The sequence below is a fragment of the Mytilus galloprovincialis genome, chromosome 9 (genome assembly GCF_965363235.1).
Source record: "Mytilus galloprovincialis chromosome 9, xbMytGall1.hap1.1, whole genome shotgun sequence".
NCBI classification, from domain to species: Eukaryota; Metazoa; Mollusca; class Bivalvia; order Mytilida; family Mytilidae; genus Mytilus; species Mytilus galloprovincialis.
The window spans coordinates 43,251,108-43,275,368 of record NC_134846.1 but is presented as its reverse complement, the minus strand read 5'-3'; the positions used below and the strand labels follow the sequence as shown (position 1 = coordinate 43,275,368).

The 24,261-nt window shown below is 30.1% G+C and overlaps 1 protein-coding gene across 1 annotated transcript in view; it reads right to left on the bottom strand.

The window, feature by feature from the left end:
• Nucleotides 1–24,261, bottom strand: part of LOC143045043 (uncharacterized) — a 121,240-nt gene that overhangs the window by 56,966 nt on the left and 40,013 nt on the right. Inside the window, exons 21-48 of the mRNA XM_076217332.1 lie at nt 23,975–24,166; nt 23,418–23,647; nt 22,755–22,918; nt 22,174–22,310; nt 21,147–21,344; nt 20,476–20,684; nt 19,944–20,080; nt 19,483–19,607; nt 19,110–19,295; nt 18,551–18,765; nt 17,485–17,651; nt 16,366–16,484; nt 15,028–15,234; nt 13,912–14,117; nt 12,773–13,628; nt 11,103–11,303; nt 10,644–10,861; nt 10,115–10,239; nt 9,654–9,775; nt 9,006–9,191; nt 8,271–8,479; nt 7,544–7,656; nt 6,494–6,618; nt 6,004–6,195; nt 3,596–3,789; nt 3,172–3,299; nt 1,313–1,419; nt 299–493 (exon numbers count right to left, since the gene is read on the bottom strand). Of these exons, the coding sequence (XP_076073447.1) occupies nt 299–493; nt 1,313–1,419; nt 3,172–3,299; nt 3,596–3,789; nt 6,004–6,195; nt 6,494–6,618; nt 7,544–7,656; nt 8,271–8,479; nt 9,006–9,191; nt 9,654–9,775; nt 10,115–10,239; nt 10,644–10,861; nt 11,103–11,303; nt 12,773–13,628; nt 13,912–14,117; nt 15,028–15,234; nt 16,366–16,484; nt 17,485–17,651; nt 18,551–18,765; nt 19,110–19,295; nt 19,483–19,607; nt 19,944–20,080; nt 20,476–20,684; nt 21,147–21,344; nt 22,174–22,310; nt 22,755–22,918; nt 23,418–23,647; nt 23,975–24,166 (5,463 nt within the window). The remainder of the gene's footprint in view (nt 1–298; nt 494–1,312; nt 1,420–3,171; nt 3,300–3,595; nt 3,790–6,003; nt 6,196–6,493; nt 6,619–7,543; nt 7,657–8,270; nt 8,480–9,005; nt 9,192–9,653; nt 9,776–10,114; nt 10,240–10,643; nt 10,862–11,102; nt 11,304–12,772; nt 13,629–13,911; nt 14,118–15,027; nt 15,235–16,365; nt 16,485–17,484; nt 17,652–18,550; nt 18,766–19,109; nt 19,296–19,482; nt 19,608–19,943; nt 20,081–20,475; nt 20,685–21,146; nt 21,345–22,173; nt 22,311–22,754; nt 22,919–23,417; nt 23,648–23,974; nt 24,167–24,261) is intronic.

Genomic DNA, 24,261 nt, shown 5'->3' with positions numbered 1-24,261 from the left:
AATTTAACCATATTATACATGTAAAAGCATGCAACCTTTTGGATGGTAAATGTACTTTTTCTGAAGGTGATAATGCTGTTTTATTCAGAATCCAATTTATACAAAAAAACTACTAAAGTTCTATCAATATGGAATAATATTTTTCACTACCCAATGAAAACATATTTGTTATTCATATTAGCAATCAGATTTTTGGGATGACAGAATAACAGAAATAAAGCTCTTTTCGATAAAAATTCTAAGGACTCTTTTGTTTGGACTTGGGACTTTTTTGAGGAACAAATTAAAATATTCATACCATGTTTGTCAACAGGAAATATCCATAATATTCTGGGAACCCTGTATCCACAAGTCTTTTGTTCCAGTCTTTAGGATCCTGTCCACACAAAGCATTATACACTTCCTCAGTAAAATCTGACCCAGCAGAACTCTGTATCTGTTCCTGGTCACATATCTTACTTTGTAATTCTGGATCTTGGCCAAGTTGAGCTACCTAAATTTGAAAAAGAAAAGCATTTTGAATTATCTAGAAACAATTTTGTAGTAAGTAAGTAACTTGCTGTAATATAGATGGGTCTTTTGGTCACTTTTACAAGTTAATTCAGTAACTGTATCTGCGAAAATTATTGCAAGGTTTTTATTTATGCAAAAAAATGCTACCTAAATATTATTGCAATAATAAGAAACCTGCATTTTGAATTTGATACATATATCTGTATGTAGATTTTCCTGGCATTGCAAAATAAATTTGCCTTTGTTGTCCAGTCTAATAGTAAATGCACGCAATAATTTCTGAATTCACAGTAAATAATATCCTTTCAAATATCTATTCATCCAACATGAAGATTTTCATATGTCTTATTCATAAGATTTTTGCAGCACAATACATTTTGTCAATATTTTATAAATACAACATAAATTCCTGTAACAAAAAGCACCATTCCACCCAAGAATTAACCAAAAGGGGATTCACAGGTGAAAAACCTTCCCTTTTTTTGTCTTTTTGTTTTCAGAATGGAAAGTTAAATCTAAACCTTTCAAAATTTCTACTTTTAGCCATGATCATGGATAAGTGATATCAATGCACAATGCACAATGCAAAATCTAAAAAGGGAGTAATAATCAGTACATTTAAGTCAATTTGTTTTCAAAAATCAAAATTATGGGAAGAATAATTACCCATTAAATAATGTACACCAACTAGAAAAATATTGAATATGAAAATGATGTAGTGCAAGGTTTTTTGGGGGTGAATTTAATTTCTCATAACTGCCAGATAGATTGATTGAAGGTCACTTAATAACAAACTTACAAGGTCATCATATGAAGCATTTTTCTGAATGACACTCAGATGGGAGTCTAGTGACAGCATGGCATTCCATAAATTCTGAATGGCTCCATTACTGTCTGATGGCGAATCTGAAAAAATTTCCATCAAAAATAAACAATAAAAATTGCTTTACTCATATACCTGCCTAACATCTTTACAACAAGCACAAATAAAATTCATAGATTCTTTGACAATTGACTCTAACAACAACAAACTAGAGGCTCCAAAGAGCCTGTGTCGCTCACCTGATATTTTTATTTACAATTAATGCATAAAATAATGCAATCGTTATTCTTTTGCTTTAGTTTCAGAGATACATGTATAAGTGAAAAACTGCATTTTCCCCTATGTTCTATTTTTAGCCCTGTCTGTAATGTTGGTTGGCAGGCAAGTTCATCAGACACATTTTTTAACTAGATACCCTAATGCTGACTGTGACCAAGTTTGCTTAAATTTGTCTCAGGAGAAGACTATTGTTAAAGATTACAAAAATTTACTAAAATTTGTTAAAAATTTACTATAAAGGACAATTACTCCTAAAGGGGTCAAATAACCGTTTTGGTCACTGGACTTATTTGTAGATTTTATTTTGCTGAACATTATTGCTGTTTACAGTTTATCTCTATCTATAATAATATTCAAAATAATAACCCGAAACTGCAAAATCTCCTTAAAATTACCAATTCAGGGGCAGCAACCCAACAACAGATTGTCCGATTTGTCTGAAAATTTCAGGACAGACAGAAATTGACCAGATAAACAATTTTATCACATGTCAGATTTGCTCTAAATGCTTTAGATTTAGAGATGTAAGCCAAAATCTATATTTTATCCCTATGTTCTATTTTTAGCCATGGCAGCCATCTTGGTTGGTTGGTCGGATCATCAAACACATTTTTTAAACTAGATACCCAAATGATGATTGTGGCCAAGTTTGGTAAAATTTGGCCCAGTAGTTTCAGAGCCTAGGAGAAGATTTTTGTAAAAGTTAACAATGTACGACAGACGACGACGGATGCGAAGTGATGAGAAAAGCTCACTTGACCTTTCAGGTTAGGTGAGCTAAAAATGGTTAATCATTTGGATTTTTATAAAAGGAGCAATAACATTTTTTTTCAAACATCCAGTTTGAAAGATTGTCCAATTTTTTGAGCCAACATATGTCTAAGATGTGTGTAACAAGGCTTACTTTAATTGTATACAAAATATAAGTTGTTGATCAATGATCATCTTGTATATTTATTCCATTTTGATTGATTGATTGATTGATTAAGTACAAAAAGGCTATATCACGGCAAGAGCTAATTTTTACAATTTAAAGCATATTTTTAAATAAGACAAAAGGACCTTTAATACACTAAAATTCTAGACTAAAGCAAATAAAAATCAACAGTAAGATAATGTGATAAAAATTAAAATCGATTTAAATATAATAACATTTTTATATTTTATAATAAATTCCAATTTCTTTTAAGAATGCAACAATATTTATATAAATGGAACATTTTCAAATAAATCATTATTCCATTTTGTAAAATAATTCACTTCCATGAAGATGGAGGTTTCCTTTAATATAAAACCCAGTTTAACCCACCACTTCCATTTGCAGGATTTTGTTGATAATTTCTAATCAGGAATTTGAAAATATGTCCAATTATAAATTTCAAATGAATAGCAAAATTCAGTAATAGTGTTGCAACATTGGAACGTCAATGATTTTGAAATTTGATTATTTCACACTTCAATGTTTCTATCTAATTAGATTTAAATTAAACCATACTAAAATTATTTCTTAGTTAACAGACACTCCATTTGTTTCCTGTAATAAATAAGTTCCTTACTTTTCAGACTACCAATAATAGCATTCATCTGAGTGTACACTTCTTGCCATGTGAGGTAGTATGGGTAAATACTGGTATCTACAGGTATGTTCAACAAAGAGCTCAAAGAACCAGTTAGGGCAAATATCCTACAAAAGTTATATTATATAAATAAGAAAATGTGGTACTATTGCCAATGATAAAATTCTTAACAAGAGAACTAATGACATAGAAGTTGAAAAAGAACATTAACATATTTGACAAAAGGGATAAAATTATGTGAACTTTTCAATAAAGATATAACATTAAATATATTTTATACTAAATTGTTTTTGAAATTCAAAAACCTGCATATTAACTTTCTACAGTTACCTAACGGTGTATAAGTTAATTAAGTTCATGCTGTATATCAGAGTGTTAAATTCATAATATACAAAAAGCTTACATCTGCGGAGATTGGAACATTCCCTCTAACGATTTCATTAACAGAGATACATCTAGCATTGTTGTTAAACTGTTGTCAACATTTGGTGGCTTTTCTATCAATGCTGTTAACAACACTGTGAAGTTGTTAATGTTTTGTTGAACATTCATCCAATCAATCATACTTGAAGAGTTGCTATTCCAGATGTCCTCAATCTAAAATTAAAATCCAACAATGGTGGTAAATCTAAGTTAAAATATTTCACAAACTCTGTCTTAACTTTTAAATCATAATTGATCCAAGACTTAAATAACATTTGTTGGAGAAAAAAATTTAACTACAACCTAGACAACAATTTTACAAAACCTTAGTTTTGTACAATTTTCATTACCAAAAACAAGAATGTGTCCATAGTACACGGATGCCCCACTCCCACTATCATTTTCTATGTTCAGTGGACCGTGAAATTGGGGTCAAAACTTTAATTTGGAATTAAAATTAGAAAGATCATATCATAGGGAACATGTGTACTAAGTTTCAAGTTGATGTAACTTTAACTTCATCAAAAACTACCTTGACCAAAAACTTTAACCTGAACTTTGCACTATCATTTTCTATGTTCAGTGGACCATGAAATTGGGGTCAAAAGTATAATTTGGCATTAAAATTAGAAAAATCATATCATGGGGAACATGTGTATTAAGTTTCAAATTGATTGGACTTCAGCTTCATCAAAAACTACCTCGACCAAAAACTTTAACTGGACGGACGAACGGAGGCACAGACGGACGGACGGACGGACGAACGGAGGCACAAACCAGAAAACATAATGCTCCTCTACTACCGTAGGTGGGGCATAATAAAATGTTGTTTGTTTCCCCTCCCCCGACCGACCCGGTAAAATCACTGCGACTCGAAAATTTTTATTGGCCATTCTTTTTTGCTATGTTGGTTTTTGGTGCTGATGCTGTAGTCAATGAGCGTTGTTTTTTTGTGATACCTTTCCTATGCTGTAGTCAACAAGCATTTTAAATCAAGACATTTTTGCACTGAAGCGTCTATATGATTCGGAATCAAGGAAAACAAACATAATATAAAAAAGAAGATGTGGTATGATTGCCAATGAGACAACTATCCACAAAAGACAAAAATGACACAGACATTAACAACTATAGGTCAATGTAAGGCCTTCAATAATAATGCCTTGACACACGATTTGTGTTGTGTGCAAGGGAAATCTTTGAAAATAAAAAATCTGAAGCATCTTTCAACCCACTGAGTGCACCTTGATTGGCTTTGTCTTTAACCTCTGTTCCTGTTTAAAGGATAAAATCTTTGAATAAAAATGGTGTGAACAGTGCTTCAAAATTAATCTACTTTGTCTTTGAACAGGTTGGGCACAAGTCAGGAAATATGGGATACATGTATTCCCTGCTTTCAGGGAACCTCCTTGATTTCTGGTGTAAAAAAAAACTCAGTTTAAATGTGTTTTTATTTTCGATTTATGGCATGAAATTTAAAAAGGGCACGTTTAAACGTTATAACTGCATAAGTTGAATTTGAAAATACTTAAAGTATTCTAGGAACAACAAAACATGAATAAGTGAAGTCTTATTTTCTTCTAGAACTCGAAAAAACATACAAATCATTTATTTAGAAATCAATTGACCAAGCTGCATGATCAAGGTGAAACTGAACATAACTGAATTATGTTCACTTTTATTGAAAATTTTTATTCATTGAATTTTAATTCCCAAGTGATTAACATATCTTTTTGTCATCTCATAATTTTTGATCGAAGTATGAATTGGTGAACAAGGAATTGTTTTGCTGTGAGGTATGCATCAAATTTGACTTGAAATAAGCTTGATTTTTAACTAATTAAACACTTGCTTTCATTAAACATTGTTATCACATGTAAAATGTGCGCTTTTGTAGATTTCATACCATAAAATTAATAGGAAAAATAGGAGGTCCCTGTATACTGTTTCAACACCAGAAAACTGAGGTGTATGTACACTGAATACAGGAAATACCCCACTTTTCTTAACTTGAGCCTTACCTGTTGAATTTTGTACAAATTCAATATAGAAAAATTATATCAAGAAATAAAATAAAATAATTTGCCTACCTACCTACCCATACCCTGACAACCTCAGTCGGGGGAGGAGAAACAAAGATATTTTTAATGTTGGCCCAATAAACAAAAGAATGTAGTAAAACAGATAAAAAAAGGTTGAACTCTATTGGAAAAAAAAGGTACCAGAGATTCAAATGTTCAACAAATAACAAACATTCTTTAGGCTCCTATGCAGACTTTTGCTAAACCACGAAATCAAATAACCAAGAAATTACAAATTGTCTTCAATCCATGAAAATTGGTATCTATGAAAATAAATGAATCCACAGTTAGTCTAATGAGTGCATACCTGTTTTTGTAATTGTTGTGATTGGCTCTGGTCCATTAACACTTGAAGGAAGGCTTCTGGGTATATACACATGACTTTACCCAGATCTGCTGCTATAGGGGAGACAACTCCATCTGGTGTGATGTAATCTGCTAAAGTTTTATTTTTACAGAGCTCTGTAAATAGGGTTGAAGTTGATATGACTTCTGACAGCTGAAATTACACAAAAAAAAACTTATTTTATGACTCAATATATTAATGACAAGGAATAATGTGGTATTTTTTGCCAAAAAAAATCTATATGAAAGATAAAAACAAGAGAGACATTTTTAAAGATTTCTGTTTAATAGTTATTTTGAGTGAACTTAAAAGTAGGTAATGAAAAAATAAAAATAATGAATATTTTTGTTCTTTTTTAAACTTGAAAATTGAAACATACATGGGCAGATTTTAAACTGAGTTCCAAGCAAAGAAGTGAAATAAGTCCTTCAAAAACAAATATTAAGCTTACCTTTGAAACATCGATATTGTTAGACTCGACAGCTTGTGTACCGTTATTTGCAATGTTGAAAATTGACTGGAATATATCAACTAGTTCTGTTGAGTTCTTAAGAAGGGTTGAAAGACTAACAGTTCCTGGAAATAGACAAGATATTTATTTTTTATGTTATAGTTATTGACCAAGCAAGTCGGCATATTGGATTTAATCTTTAAGGCTTAAGTGACCCTGATTAACCCGAACGTAGGAGTTCGGGTTAAAGGATCACACAAGCCGTGCAAATTAAATCCAATATACCGATTTCATTGGCCAATAACTGTTTTAACACATGACGCCATCAATTTATGTGAACGTTTTATAAATATATGCAAACGTTATTCCGCAACCAAGGACAAGAACAAGAATAAAGAGATTTTACCCATGTCATGTGTTCATTTCCTTCTACTAAAGAAAAATTATTTTGTTCACAAAATAGAATAAAAAAGTAACATATGATGTTTTGATACTAAAACTATTGGTGTTATCTATGACATTTCAAATTGGGAAAACAAAGTATATTCATAAATTGAAAATAATCATTGAACCAGTTTTGCAAGCACTCTTAAATTAGTAATTTGTGTCTTTATTCTTTTATTGTTTATGCTTAAAATCAATCTGACAAGTTCTTTTCCACCTAATATTAACAGTTTATTCTTATGTTATTTGTTATACCACTGTCCTTTGTTATGGGGAGGGTTGAATAGCCACAAACATGTTATATCTTTGTGACAGGATTGCTTCCCTTAGAAAAACTTGGTAGATACTTAGTCAGCCGTAAGCGGTTGAGCTAAGGAAGTACTTCTTTAGCTCAGTCGGTTAGCGCGCTGCCTTGTAACACAGAAGTCCCCGGTTCGAGTCCTGGTGGAGACAAGCAATTTTGTAATGAAATTCATACTCTCTGGTTACATCTTGCTAGATTCTTTATGCAAGTCCTGTGACAAGCATTAATCAATGTGCTTTTTTTATCATTTTAACCAGTATTTTTCAAAGGAATCAAGACATCCCTGCTTTCATTATATATACCTTGCATATGCATCAGCCTGCTATTGATTTCTTTAAGGATAACATTAAATGTCTGTGTAGCCTTAACCAATGTTTCATCTGCTGCAGGCAACAAAGGCAAAAACATTGATGTCCTGAAATTTAAAATCATAACAGTAGTTTGATATACAATAGTAAACTGTAAATATTATATAGTTGAATAAAAGTATTAAAAGGTTGACAGTCTTTTTGTGCATGAAAGAAAATAAATTAAAAAAAAAAATTCACAATGAACTGAACATAATTTTTTAGATTTGAATGATGAAGTTTTGTCTGTTTACACAGAACATAGTAAATAATGAACTTTCTACATCAAATAAGCAACAGGAAAAAATGTCACATAAAATAACTTTTACTACACTTTTAAGGTGGTACCTAACACTACAGGGAGATAACTCTGTAAAGTCAGCTAAACGTTTTAATTACGTTGTGTTGTAAAAAGAATATTAAGCCTCTCAGTTATCAAAATTGGTGTTTGTCAAACTGCTATACAACCAGTGTAATTTTTCAGATATAACGGTTGGTTAAAATTTTTTGAAATTTTTATATTTTTGTTAAAAGGTTAAAGTAAGTACTTTGACAAAATTTGATGAAAATTAAACGAGCCAAATTTAATTTTAGTGCAAGTGTTGGGTACCACCTTAATTTGAAAAAAAAGTCCCCTAGGTCAACAAGACACTAGAATTGATATCATCATCACTATAGTTACCAATCTGTCAACTTCTGTCCGAGTTCTTTTTGAAGCATCATTCCTAATCTTTCAAACAAGCTTGAAAACGATGTAACATTAAACACACTGCTGACATCTGGTGTCTGGTGAATCATGTTGTTTATGATGCTTGATAATTCCACCAGATTTGGGTAAAGTGTTGATATGTTCAAAATTCCTTTGTTCATTTCTTCAGTTAAAGCACCAAGCTATATTAAAAGATAACATTGTAAATACATAGAGCAAATGCAAATACTTTTTTGTTTTTGCTATCAAATATCTTTAATGGTTTTAGCGTTTCAAGTCTTTTTTCAATATATGCTACTGGAACCAAGCAAGCAATAATCAATCTATTAATCATCTTCTTTAATATTTAATAATGAGGCAGAAAAAATTCTTAACAATGAATCGTCTTAACAGCTATTATTACTGTATATATAAAACTAAAAGTATGCAAAGACATTTCCATTTGGAGTCTGCCACAGAGTCATTTAGCAAGTCCAAATAACAACTTTTTGAAAAGAAATTTAGATGAAAATCTCAGAATTCTTTTGCTTAAACTTAACACTTTATAATCAAAAATAAATAACCACAACAATCTGAGCATAAACCCTTAATTTTGGCTACTATGAGTAAAGTGTAAATTCAATTAAAAGAAGTCTTGTCCCTGAATAATGTACTTTACTGAACCCTTGACAGTAATCAATCAAAGTAGATGTAATATGTCCCTTTTACCTGCTGTTGGAATAGATGACTGTTGACAAATCCAGACATAGCTTCCTGTACAATTGTGCTCTCATTTAAGTCACAAACTGTCTCCCATACTTTTTTAACAGCAGTCATATTGCCACTGGTTACAACTCCTTCCCAGAATTCTTGAGTACAAATGGAGGCTGAATTATTCATTAGGAATTCAGCCATCTACAAATAAAAATCACACATTATTTAACAAAACTTTAACTGACGAAAGTTTAATGGCTGAAATGACTTTTTAGCAACTGGCTAGTAAATCATATTAGTGAATGACTTTTTCATCACAGAATTGTCAACCACTTAAACATATAGGTTAATGTGACTCAAATGCTGTTAATCAAAAATAAACTTTTAACTGTAAATTCATTATTATCATTGGTCCCAATTTTTGTATGTTGATGGAAAATCATGTTAGGTATATTTGATTTCGTCTGCTTGCCAAAGTCTGCATATATACTGGCATATAGAAATTTATATTTGGTTGGACATTTCAATTTGTGGTTTAACTTTAACCATGAAACCCCCAAAAAATGGTACCTCACCATAAAAAATCATACGAAATATGATTATAGATTTAAAATAGTGAATCAACATTCCTGGTATCTAAGCAATACCAGACTAATAATTTACCTTTTGTGTATCAATTTGAGCATCAAACAGTTCATCAATCCAAGACGGATCATGAAGCAACATATCTACTGCCTTACCAACGTTAGAACCATACAGCAGAGTTGATACATTCATTGGTTTATCTGTAAATATAAAAAAATTATCAAGTCTCATCCTACCTTCAAAGTTTTGTTAAACAGATCATAAAACTAAAATGCTAAAATACTGGTAGGCTTAAAATTGAGATAAGTGACAGATAATCAGATAATTTATTTATTGTAAAATTGATATTCCATGTACTCTCAAATACTGCTATTTACAGAATACTACTTGTATGCTGTAAGAAATTAATGAACAACATATTTATTAACAAGATTTCTTATAAAACTATATCAAAATATATATCTGAATAACTACCACGTCTTTTTAAAAATATAATAAGCATCTTTAAGATGATTCCCCCATAAAGTAAACAAACTTACAGGTAAAATCTGCCAATTGTTTATTGAATATTGAGATCCATACATTGGCAGCAGCTAACACATAGACTGGAAGTCTACCGCTAGGGTCACTAATATTTACCAGGGATCTCAACACATTTTCAACCCTGTAATACAACATAAAAACTTTAGCTGTCAAAAATAAAGAATAACAAATATTTGTTTGAGTATTTACACCCTGACAAATTGGTATCTTACATTGACCAACAATCCTCAAGCACAATGAAAAGTCATAATAATAGGTTGAATTCTGTCAGAGACCTCTTCTATAAGTTGTCCACTACACTACTGAACAAGAATTGAATTTGCTTGATGTCCACAAGTCTCTTCATAAAAAATAATTTTTGGATTTGTATTATATTTCAACTTTTGTTAGCATCAGTTGTACATTTCATACGTATAACTGGTATTTGAGCACAACCATCAAACAGTAATGTCTATTAACCAATGACTTATAAATGTCAATTGGCTGTATTAAGTTTTGACCAATCAGAATGAAGATAACACTTACAGTTTGGTATACATATCTGGATATGGACCTTGAAGTTTTTCTGATTCTGTCTGAATTGCTGTCATTAATGCTGTCATGTTGACATCAAATGTTTTATCAAGGTCAACACCACTAAAATCAACAGTCGTAACATCGAAAAACTTCATTAAGTTAGCTGTTAACTTTTCAATATCAGCAGAGAAGGTCTGTATATTAAATGGTGCACTCTGGTTTGCAATCTGAAATCAGGAATACAAAGTTTATAAGCATAATAAGTGTCTTCTTAAACAATATGGCAGTCAAAAGTTTAGTTTTATTGTTAAATCTAAGGCAATCTAGAAATTATGTATGAAAAAGCCAAAATTATTTTTCATTAATCTCTCTTTCAGATATCAACAGTGGATAATAGCATTGAAAATAAATTGATTTTTTTCCAATTCATAAAGCTACAATGTATTCTTCCATCTTACATTGTCTTACCAATGGTAAAATTGACTGTAGTTCTAACTGTTCTGACAACATTACTAGTACATCAGTGTTGTTGCTCTGACATAAAGGTGTAATTATTTCTGATAGGTTTAGAGATGGAGGGAAATCAAAGATGTCATGCCACTGTTGTTGATTACACAGGAAAGATTCCAGAGCAGTACCATCTCCTAAAATGCTTAAAAACTGGCTGATCTGAAATTAAACAGAAGAAATTTGATATATTGAAATATAAACCTAATCTTAATTCATACTTTTAAAATGTTTACTTTTTTTCATCATCTTATTTTGTGCATCTTCTAGGTGTTTCATCTTTATCATAAAAATATATTTTTCTAGGTGTTTCATCTTTATCATAAAAATATATTTTGCTAGGTGTTTCATCTTTATCATAAAAATATATTTTGCTGAGTCTTAAATTTTCTGTATTGCGTTTTGTAGGCTTTTGTTTGTATTTTGATTGTTTTACATTTTTTGCCATAGCATTGCCAGTTTGTTTTCAAATAATGACTTTGAAGGTCTCTTTGAAATCTGCCCCCTCTCTTTTTAAAGATTAAAAGGCAATAAGCCTTTCAATACATGTAAGAAAACTGATTTTTGATAGCATTCTTGACAATTTATGTATCATTGAGGTACACTTTTCTTCTCCTTTTGTTCATATTCTCTAAGCAATTTTTGAGATATACCATTTATCTTAGTAATATCTGAAATACCATTTATCTTAGTAATTTCTGAAATACCATTTATCTTAGTAATTTCTGATATACCATTTATCTTGGTAATTTCTGAAATACCATTTAAAATTTCTGAAATACCATTTAAAATTTCTGAAATACCATTTATCTTAACTATTTCTGAAATACCATTTATCTTAGTAATTTCTGATATACCATTTATCTTAGTAATTTCTGAAATATCATTTATCTTAATTATTTCTGAAATACCATTTAACTAAATAATTTCTGAAATACTATTTATCTTAGTAATTTCTGAAATACCATTTATCTTAATTATTTCTGAAATACCATTTAACTGAATAATTTCTGAAATACCATTTATCTTAGTAATTTCTGAAATACCATTTATCTTAATTATTTCTGAAATACCATTTAACTAAATAATTTCTGAAATACCATTTATCTTAGTAATTTCTGAAATACCATGTACCTTAGTAATTTCTGATATACCATTTATCTTAGTAATTTCAGAAATACCATTTATCTTAGTAATTTCTGAAATACCATTTATCTTAGTATTGTTGACTTTTATACCCAATGGTGAAAACAAAGACTAATAATAATAAAAATAGTCAGTACTTTATTGTATGATGATTAAGGTGGTACCCAACACCTTTACAAAAATTAATTTGGCTCGTTTAATTTTCATGAAATTTTGACAAAGTATTTACTTTGACCCTTTGACAAAAATATGAAAGTTTCAAAACTTTTGAACCAATCGTTTTATCAGAAAAATTATACTGGTTATATAGCAGTTTGACAAACAGTAATTTTGATCATTGAGAAGCTGAATATTGCCTTCACAACGCAACGCAACGCAATTAAAACGTTAAGCTGATTTTACAGAGTTATCTCCCTGTAGTGTTAGGTACCACCTTAAGTTGTCCATGCCTTACTTATTTCTGAAAATCATGTATATGTACATACCTTTTCTGCCCTAAGATATCCATTAAATAATCCATTCACAGAATCAGAACTTAAGTCAATGGAATTTAGCAGAGCTGTCACAACGCTGGTATTCCTTATGATGGCACCAAAATCAATTTTATTTCCTGGTGTCAAAATCTTATCCATAATAACGTTTGTCAGCTGTGTTGCCAACTGCATATTCTTAAAGATTGAATCAAGTTCACCCCAAGTTTCAGAACTTGTGTTGTTTACTTGCGTTCCCAATTGTGAAAATAAAGATAAATAATTCCATAAAAAGTCAGTATTATTATATGATGATAAAGTTGTCAATGTTTTAGAAAGGTCAAATTTTATATTATCTGATGAAATCATTTGCATAATAACATCTGACAATTTCATAGAATTTCTAATGATATTCGCCCAGTCAGGTAAAATTGAGGAATTTTGCACAGCACTCATGTAGTCTGAAATCTTCAATTTATTCATCAATTCTTCTAAAATTTCAGAAGAATTTCCAGAGCAAATTTTACTAGGTGTATCAGCATTCACAACAAATATAATATGCCAGTGTTTTTCATCTTCACAGAAATATTTGTATGGGTCGGATAGCGACATCAGTTTCAAAAATTCCTCTGGATTCTTCATAGGTGACATAAAGAGTTCGTTCAAGACACTATCATTTATTTTTAGAGTTGTATAAATGTCAGATAGAGCTGGAATGGATCTGAACATATTATCCAAAGTTAATGTAGTTGAATTAACTGCTTGCAGATTATCTAATAGCAGTTGCAGATAGGTGTCCATTATATGTCCCATGGATAAGAATGGCTCTTCATTTAAAATTGGCTGTAGAGAATTCATGAAGGTTAGAAGCCTGAAACAAACAAAAAATCTCAATCTCATTATTACGTAAAAATAGCAGAAATATTATCAAGTTATTATATTTCAACCAAAAAACATGAATATTACACCATTCAAATTCTTTTCCCAATTGGACGTTCTAAGAAATTCAATATTTTGAAAAATAATTTTGAAGTTTAAACTTTTATGTAAATTTGCTTATCAAATTAAAATGTTATTAGTCAATATAAAATCTGTTGCATAATCATATTAAAGATTTTTTTTATTTAAATCTTTATGAATAAACAAATTGTTACTCTGCGGCAATATCTTGTTGATCCTGTCTGCTCTGTGTATACTGTGCAAGTAGATTCATCCAATAAGATTCATTCATCCAAGTGGTAGGCAACTCTAACATAGGTGGATGTCCTATAAGAGCTGTCATCTGATTGGTCAGGGTTTGATCAATGCCTAGGAACTTGGAAATAATATCCCAACCAATCTCAGTTGTATTGCTGAAAGCCTGAAATAATATCTAAATCAAAAGCTTTGACTTATAAATGTGCAACAGACTTGACTTGTAGAAAAAGGTTAAGACTTCCATTCATCATGTTCATATCAAAAAATTTATAAAAAGGTTGGGAGAAACTAAATATTTTCTGCAACACTATTTCAGTTAAAATCATATATCTAATGTTTTTTTTTCAATTTGTACACTGAATATGCTGATATAAAAAATCTGTTTCGCAATCTTACTGTATTTTGTGAATAAGAAAATGAGGTTTAAGTAAATTTTGAGGGTCTAGATATAAAATAATTCTGTATCAAATAATCAAATTTGTGAAAGCAATATATTGTTGAGATAAGACAGGGAGCATCGTAGAAAACAAACAAGAAATAACATCTACCTGCATAAATGACTTTCACCATTCTTAAATAGGAATTTGGAACTTTTTGAGTTCACTGAAAAAATTTCTAGGTGCACATGATTTTAATATCAGTATGTGGTAGTTGTTATCAAATTCTTATTGAAAGTCAACAGTATACTATGGGTTCTCCAGCTTCTTAAGGTGGTACCTAATACTACAGGGAGATAACTCTGTAAAGTCAGCTAAACGTTTTAATTACGTTGTGTTGTAAGAGGAATATTAAGCTTCTCAATGATCAAAATTGGTGGTTGTCAAATTGCTGTATAACCAGTGTAATTTTTCTGACAAAACGGTTGCTTCAAAATTTTTTAAATTTTTATATTTTTGTTTAAGTGTCAAAGTAAATACTTTGACAAAATTTTATGAAAATTAAACGAGCCAAATCAATTTTAGTGAAAGTGTTGGGTACCACCGTAAAGATACAATTGATCATCTCAATATTGTTTGAATGTGTAGAAAGTGTTCCATCAAACACATACCCAAAAATTAACAGAAAGAACTTACCTCATTAATAGCAGAATCAACAGAATCTATTTCATGCATAATTTCTGAAGATACTTTCATGAGATCTAATGCACAGAAGTCTGTTTTAAGTTGTTCTATGTCCAAGCTGATATAACTTGGCACTATGAAGTAATGTGAAAAGTTGCCAGTATAACACAGTGACATCATAACTGCTGTGATATTATCATAGGTGAACAGTGAAGTCATCTGAAATAGATGAAACATGAATGTTTATTTTTAGAATCAGTATTTAAAGCAAAATATGCAATAAAGTAAGACTTTTTTAATTTGTTTTCACAAGAAGTCAATTCTAAAGTATGCCAAACTTTTTTTATAATGCAAGAAAAATACCAGTCTTAGTTTTAAAGATACACTATACACTGTTGAATTATCATTCACATAGATCTGTTTGAATTGCATAGCTGTGAAGGATTCACATATATGTGTTGTATTTACATAAGATTCACATGGATGTGTTGTATTCACATATGATTCACATGTCTGTGCAGAATCCACATTAAGAATATCTTTTTCTTTGGTAATACATAGAGAATAATACATGGCAAAATCCGTATCATATGCCGTATCATCTCGAGATACCAATATCAGCCAGAGGGCCTTTAGGCCCGAGGGATGATATTGGTTGAAGGAGATATGGCATGTGATACGGATTTTGCCATGTTTTATAAGCTTTATCATATATTTCAACAGGAGAGTACATGTATATGAACTGCTTTCTGATCCCTAACACCTGGGTTACCTTCAGTTCTACTTTTGTCTTGTTTTAAAAGCTTTAAACGAACTGCTCAATTACTCATCTGAAGCACCTCTGTAACCATACAATTCATGTGCTGCTGTTTAAAAAATATTTTATTAATTGTATTTTTTTGTGTGTTTTGTATGGTATTTCCTTGAGTTCTTTTTATAGTTGCATTTCGTGTGTCAGAAATATGAAAATTCGACGTTTGTGACGTCACATTCCAAATAATGTCATTCAATAAATTGCGCCACGCCCGAATGACCGTTCATCGAGAACCCATTTTGAGAGAAAAAAATCTGAAGAAGCTTGTATAAACTAAAATGGAGTTAATGTATAAAAAAAAAAATTTTGAAAATTAGTAGGGGTGTGATAAAGGGTGTGCATCAAAGTTGTGCAATATGGATTAAACAGCAGGCTATTTATCAAATATTCAAAACTACTGTATTTATTACTAAATGTATGATAAAGTAATTTAATGAACAGTTAATGCAATAAAAGGGGAAAAGATCAATTTTTAATAAATCTAAAGAACGACAATAAAGTTCCCTGAACCTAATTAATTCTTTATTATATTTTACCTGAGGAGTATTGACAGAATTTAAGACAGTTTCCAAAACACCAGGTCTGATAAACAATTCCCAGAGTTTAATTATTTCTGTTGCATTACCAAACAAATCTTCCATAGTTATCACTGTCTCTGCAATGATAAATTCACAATGGCTGTAGATTATATATGTTTTTTTAAAACTTTATAATGCTGTGGTATAAACTAATTAAAACAGCTCATATAAACAAGTTGGTAAAATACTATTTAATGTTCTGATATATCAGGTCGGAAAAAACAGTCGCTGAAAATATATATCAAAAATACTTTTATAAAATGCTACCTGGTATTGGTTTTTGCTCTTTGTTGAAGTTGTACAGTAACCTACACAGCTACTTTTGCATAGGTACTATTTCTGTACTAAAAATTTGTAGTACTGGAATTAACTTTTAATATTTAGTACTTTTTCTTTACTTTAAAACTATTGTAATATTTAGGTACTTGTATTTTACAGTACTTGATTTGTACTAAATATTTTGGTACAGAAATAATACAATATTCCATGTTTGAAAATCATAACTTTAAGCATTGTTAAGAGATTTGAAATAGAAAATCTTTCAAAATGCTGAAAATGTAACAGTAGTGACCAACAATCTGTAGTACCTAAATTTCAAGTACAAATAAAGTACTGTAAAATATAGGTACCTAAATATTACAATAATTTTAGAGTAACAAAATAATACTAAATATTAAAAGTAGATTTCCAGTACTACAAATTTTTAGTACAGAAATAGTACCTATGCAAAAGAAGCTGTGTATAGTTACTATCCTTCTACGTCATTTGGTCTCTTTTGTCTCATTTGCAATTATAACATATCTTTTTATTTCTATAAACAAAAGAAAATATTTTAGTGCAATATGAATTTAACCCATCTGGATCATTTGAATTTAAACAAGTCTTTCTCTTTGTGCTGAAACTTGTATAATTGTTCATTATTTTGGGTTATGTCTCATGTCTCAATGATATCTTATTTTGTCTTAGTCTTTAAAGATTCTGTTTGCCTTCATCTTAAAAATTAAGTATTACAAAAGATTCTTTTATGGTACATGTAGTACCAATCTTGTTGTTGGTAATGTCAAAGAATTAACTTACTATTTTCTATCCTACTGATAAAATGTTGGAAGATAACATAGAAAGCTTTATATGTCTGTATGGATTGTTTAAATACTGGATCACTGTCGACCATTGTCTGTATTAGTCCCTGCAGATCTGTTGCATTACTGGTTGACTGAAATACTTTGGGTAAAGATGTTGACAATCTGAAAAAAAAAGAGAATGATTAAAAAAATCATTTTACCTATATCTATATAGTTGTTTTGTATAAATAAGACTAAAACACATCAATATTATAATTTATAACAGATTTATCAAATATTTTATTTAAGCTGATAATATTATAAAATTAAGAGAAAAATCTTATTTAAAAATTAATATTTCTCAAATAGAATACCTATTACTGTGATTATACATTATAAGGCTTTTACAATTTGTTGAGTACATTTTTTTTATTCTTAGAGATAGGTCATTATTTCAGTGGTTTTGACAAAGTTATTACAGGTTTTTTTGCGAGTGATTAGCTTATTCAGTTTATAGCAGAAGTGTTTTGAAAATTATTGGTTGGTAAAGTTACAATGGCTAAGAATAACAAAGCTTTCTCAGGTTTCTTTATTTACAAATTTACAAATACTTAAATCTAGACTAAGCAATCAATTATTTTTGGAAAAATCAGAATATATTAAACCATTGTTAAATAAAATCTGGTTTATAACAGATGGCAAGGTCTCGCTATATTTCAAAATTTAGTACTTTTAAATAAATGGAGTATATGTCCGTGGACACAGATGATGATGCCCCTGCTAGCATATACTGTTATAAAGGGGCATAACACCATAACAGAAATAGTGATTTAGCCCTAATTCAAAGCTCCGAATTTGTGATAATAAGCATTGTGAATAAGTTTCATAACATTTGGTTGAGGCAAACTAAAGTTAAAAAAAGAAAACCATTTCAGGACGTACATACAACAAATGGAAGTTTTTAACGATCTTGTCTGGCTATACAGCCCTTGCAAGGTCGGTAGTCACCACGTACATACAGAAGGACAAGGATACACTATATTGCTCATTCAGCTATGGCAGGGGCATAAAAACATACTTACTGCATAAGTCTTGCAGGATCACTTATTATAGAATTCAACATTTCAGATGCATCAATCCAATACTGCATGTTTAAGAACTTTGGTAGTGTGTAGTTTCCAAGGTCAGTGCTTGTTGTCTTTTCTATATATCCCATCAAAAAGTTTGAAAATTGATTAAACTGTGCAACAAGTTCTGTAGTGTTAACAATGTGTGGTGAGCCACTGGTGTTTGAAAACTGAAACAAAAAAGTAACAATCAGTCACAGAAAATTATTGAAATTCCGAAGTTTTGTTTGACATCAGATGACCAAAAAAAAATTGAAATATACGTGATCTGATAAAAAAAAAACAACATAAAATCATTTGATTTTTGCTTTCAAAAATCTGTGAAAGTTTCTTCATGCTGCAACATTAACACCAATTTTCACTGCCCAACTGTTGAACTTGAAAAAAACAACAAATTTAACATAAAACATCTAGGGATAAAAGTTTATGCCAGGATTGTAGATATAGCTTAAGATAAGACCTCACATTTATATAACTCTGCATTTTTGTACTAGTAAAAATATATAAATCTTACCAATTGTTCTATTTCAGGTACAGCATTATATTCAGTAGCTTCTAACATAAGTCTTGTCAAGTTAAGATTACACAGGGCAGATTGGAATCCAGATATACTGAAATTGGATCCTGGAACATCAAACAGGGGATCAGTCATATCACAGAACTGGTCCCAGCTTTGTAAGTTTACCAGTAAGCTTGAAATCTGAAAACAAAAAAGAGACGCAAAAAAGTAATTATTGCTTTCTCATTATTTCATTTCAACCTGTTACTAATTGATAAACGATTTATAAAAAAATCTCCATATCAATTAAGGTCTCTGATCCCTTCTTAGTATACATGTATAAAGATTGTTTAATTTTTTTTTTAAATATAAATGAGAGTTCACCTACCTTATCAGAATGATAGATACTGTTAAACACCCAGACTTGATATAACTGTGGTAGATCATCCATTAATGCTGTAACTTTCTCCATCTCAGGATAACCATCAAATAAGGAGGCAAAGTCATTTACACCTGAAATAAGTTTTTAACAATGTTTCTATTTCATAAATAAATGTTGAAATATATTTCAAAATTTAATTGTAAAAATATATATTGTAAGCTAATGAGTTTACAACTCATTATGAAAAATAAACAGTTTTATTATAATATTGGATTGATATATGAATGGATGGATGGCTGTTTATTATAAAATTAAATGCATATTCAGGAAGAACATGTTAAGTGATATGAAAATGAATCCTGTTACACGTATGTCATAGACAGACATGCTGAGCCTGATTTTTAATGTGCTAGTTCATTGGGAAGCTTTTCAAAATATGAAATAAATTATCATATGGTTTTACTTACTTGTACTTTGGTTGAATCTGTTTAATATGACTTTCATATACACACTGACATAGTTCAATATAGCATTAAATTCTGGGACAGAAGCCAAACTACTCAAAGCAGCTTCTTGTGACTTTTGTGAAAAACTGGTCAGTGTCCTAAAGAAATAGTTGTATAGCAGTAAAATATTATATCACATATATCCTAAATAAAAATAACTAGAAGAAACAAACAGAAGGCATGACAAAATATAGCTGTTGTATTTGAATACATGTTTTTTTTTATATACACAACCTTTAAAGTGAAATGTCCATTTCATAGGTTGTTTTTTTTTATTTTAAACTCTGCACTTGCATGTAATGAAAACTATTTAAACTATGATGAAACAAATATTACCAGTACTCTTTAAAAATCATTTCAATTGAATATATCTCTGTCATGAAATACAGCAGATTTCTTTGAAAAATTTCTTTTCATCATTACTTAAAAATATGGATTTTTTTTCTTTCATATACAAATAATGAAAAATAAATAAGCTGCAACCAAAACTTACGTTATATAATTTTCGGGCTTAAATCCATCAGCTACTCGAGACACAAAGTTTTCCCATGCCTTGGTATATTGTGACTCCATTAGCCATGCATTACTGTCACTGATAGTTATATTTGGCGGGTTGTTTATCATGTCCATCAACAGCTCATTATATGTCTCGTAAATCTTCCAAAATTCTGTTGGTACAGCAGAACCATTCATTTTAGTTAACTGAAAATATTGAAACCAAAATAATAGCCCTTTTTGACAATGATCATACTCATCTGTTTGTGTCCTCAAAATAATCTCTACTTATCTAAATGATTGTGAAAGAGAGTTGTCTATCATGTAGTATAAAAGACTAATAAAGAACCTGACGAAACTGAAGAAGGCCAGGTTCTGAAATCTCTAATAAAAACTTGTTACTTGTTATAATAATGCAAAATATTTTCCCTACTGTAATTTCATCACAACAATATCTTGATTAAACCATTCTGTATGAAAGATCTAATTCAGGGATCAGTTAAACATGGTCAAAAGGCAATAACATTCACCATTAATAAATTTTAAAATTTAAACTCTGCCAAAAATAATCTATTTTCAATATTAATTATGTCTGTTTATCTTATCATAAAAGTAAAGTTTTCAAATCTTTGCTTCATACATAATTTTCTTGTTGATAAAGCAACTTACAGCTTCAATGAGTTCTGGTAAACCATCAACACCAGCAATCAATTCCTCATACAGCTTGGTGTAATTTATGTAAACCCCACATATTTTGGTCTGCAGGTCAGCAGTGTCTACACTTGTATTAGCAGGGAGTGAAATAACTGATTTGAAAACTGACAAATCAGAGCACATTTCTTCCCAGGAATTCAATACTTTGTTGACCTGAAAAATAATAGTTCATTATTTTTTTCAATAGATGTGTAATTTTGGTGTTTTTTTCATTAGTCACTTTCTGCAATACATTAAAGAATTATCATATTTGACTTCTAGATTAATACATAGACAATAATAGTGCATTGACTTGACATATCAATGATATAAGGATGAGGCTTAGAAACTGTTTCGTGCCGAATCCTTATATCGTTGATATGTCAAGTCAATGCACTATTATTGTCTTTATAATGCAATCTAATAAAAACATTTTTAATTGTTGTTTAATGTGTTAATGCTATCATTTGATTTAAAAATTGGGAAAGTTCGCCCTTTTATAAAAAGGCAACATGTCATGCAGTCGGAGAAATATACAACACGATGAAATGTACATCGATGGTGAACAAATTTGTTTCAGAATCGGCCAAAATATCAACAATAAGCATAAAACATAATGATTTATAGTTTGCACACCAAATATATCAACAAGTGAAACATGTTTTTTATAACAATTGCAAAAGAAATCAGTTTGAGTCATTAAACGCATCGTTGTTTACATTGGAAACAAGAACAGGTTGAATAGGTCGTATGAATAATTAATTATGATTTCGGCAATTTCTATTTAAATATTCATGAGGAAAAGTGATATCATGTCAGTGACTGTATATGACATAGAAATATACTTTCAACGCATTTTGACTGCTCAAATAGAACGAGTGCAGTATAAAAATGATTAACAGTATTGCTATAATTTCAATTTTGAAAACACACCTACAGAATTTAGATTCATACTTTTTTATTTAATTCAAACAAAATGATTTTGAGATTAGAGATACCTCACCTTATTTGGATCCTGTAATGTGTCCACCAGTGTCAATAAAGCTACAGTGCTGACCTCTGGAGAAAATGCTATAGTGTCTAATAGTTTGTTAACTTCCTCAGAATTAAAATATTGTCTTAAATCAACATGTCCTGTATCTGAAAATAAATTTAATTTAGATATAAAATCTGTTTGTGATATGGAAATAAAAAGATATTGTTTATCACAGGTACATATGAAAATCAACAATATATGAGAGGCAGATATGTCTGTAGTAAGGAACAAGTAAAACTGTGAACTACTGCTCACATATGATACCCACGCTTTAAAAAAATTGGTGGACAGACAGAGGTAAAACAGGACTAACACTAGGACATGCAAGAGAGTAACCCAACAACACTAACAAACACGAACCTTTTCTTTTTCAATCAAAAAGAAGTGAGATAGAAATGGTCTTAATACTTTCCTTCAGGGAAAACACAAACAAACATCACACCACATCTTCCTATATCTATAAAACTTTTCTTTTCCTATCAAAAAGAAGTGAGATGAAAAAAGAAAAGTTTATTACCTAATACTTTCCTTCAGACAAGCAAACTTACCATTAAAATACTTGAGTTGAATGACTATAAATTTATAGATATGAAGTTGTTGATAGAGCAAGGACTGCACTATATTGGCCTCCATTGCAGATGCTGTGCTATTTAGATTCATATTGATCAAGGATGTACCCACTGCATTTAATCCATCAAAAATACTCATCAAACTATAAAAAAAAAGACAGAAAAAGACAATATTTAGGTAAATATTTTACTTGTTAAAAATCAGTTGGCAATTTTTAATTAGCTAGTGAAAAATGGCATATCATTTCTTTTATAACTTTTTCTAGTATCTATAAAAAAAAAAAAAACTTCTGTTTCTTGTCAATAAATATATACTTTTAGTCACTTATGAAAATTCTCCAAAAATATGAACGAAAATATAGATTTAATTCAGTAAATAAAGAAACATGACATATTACTAATTTTAATTTTCAATAAACTTACAGGATCAATAAGGCCAAACAAATTCTCATTTGAAAGGAAATGAAGGTACTTTCTATGGGAATACAAAGTCATGACAGTCAGAGTGAAGGAATTGAAGTCACAAAATGAAGACCCTATAAAACTTAATCTCAATTAATCGACGAAGAAGATGAGGGTGGTTTTTGACGACCTTGATTATCCAATTAATCAACAGGCTCTATAATATCAAATGCTTCTTACTTTTTGACATCTAAATCTTTGGTCATAGTGAAAACAGATATAAAGTCATTCCAAGTGGTATTAGATTTCTGTAAGTTAAACTGTGTAAATAGCTTGTCCCAGGACATTAAACTATCTACATTGACTGTCATCAGTAATTCAAACATTCTCCCTGTATTCTTCTCAATAGCATTCCAGTCAAGGTCAATATTGGTCACATTATTACGATCTATTAGGAATAAATTAATGATCTGAAAATAAAAACATAGAATATAAATTACAACATAGAAAAAAATTAAAAATGACAAATATTTGGAGAAAAAATTGTCTTAAGACAATAGACGTGTGAGCACTCTAAAATAAAACATAACTTTTTGATTTATCAAATAATTAATCTGGGAGCATATTCAGGATCCCTACCCAAAAATATGAGTTTTCACCTTTAATTGATAGAAAACAAATAATGAAAATTATTACTTAAAGTATTCAAAGTTGAATCTTTTGTTTATCAAATGGTGTTGGGCACAATGATTTACCTTTCTCCATATATGGAAAGGCATTTTGCCAAAATGATTTACCTTTTCTGTAAAAAGCTGTACGTCAACATCTTGGTTTTCTCCAAGCTCAATTAATATTTTTGTCCAGTTCATCTTACAAAGATCATCTTCAAACTTAGCCAGATCTGTATTAGGAGATGATGTGAGCAGATCTGTTATTTTTGTACCCTGACATATCTTTGTCCAATCGCCAGCCATTAATACTTTAAAGAACTGAAATGAAAGGCAAATTAATATTACAAATATTGTTAGACTTGACAAGACCACTTTAAAATTGAATTCTAACATCAAAATAAGGAGATGTGGTA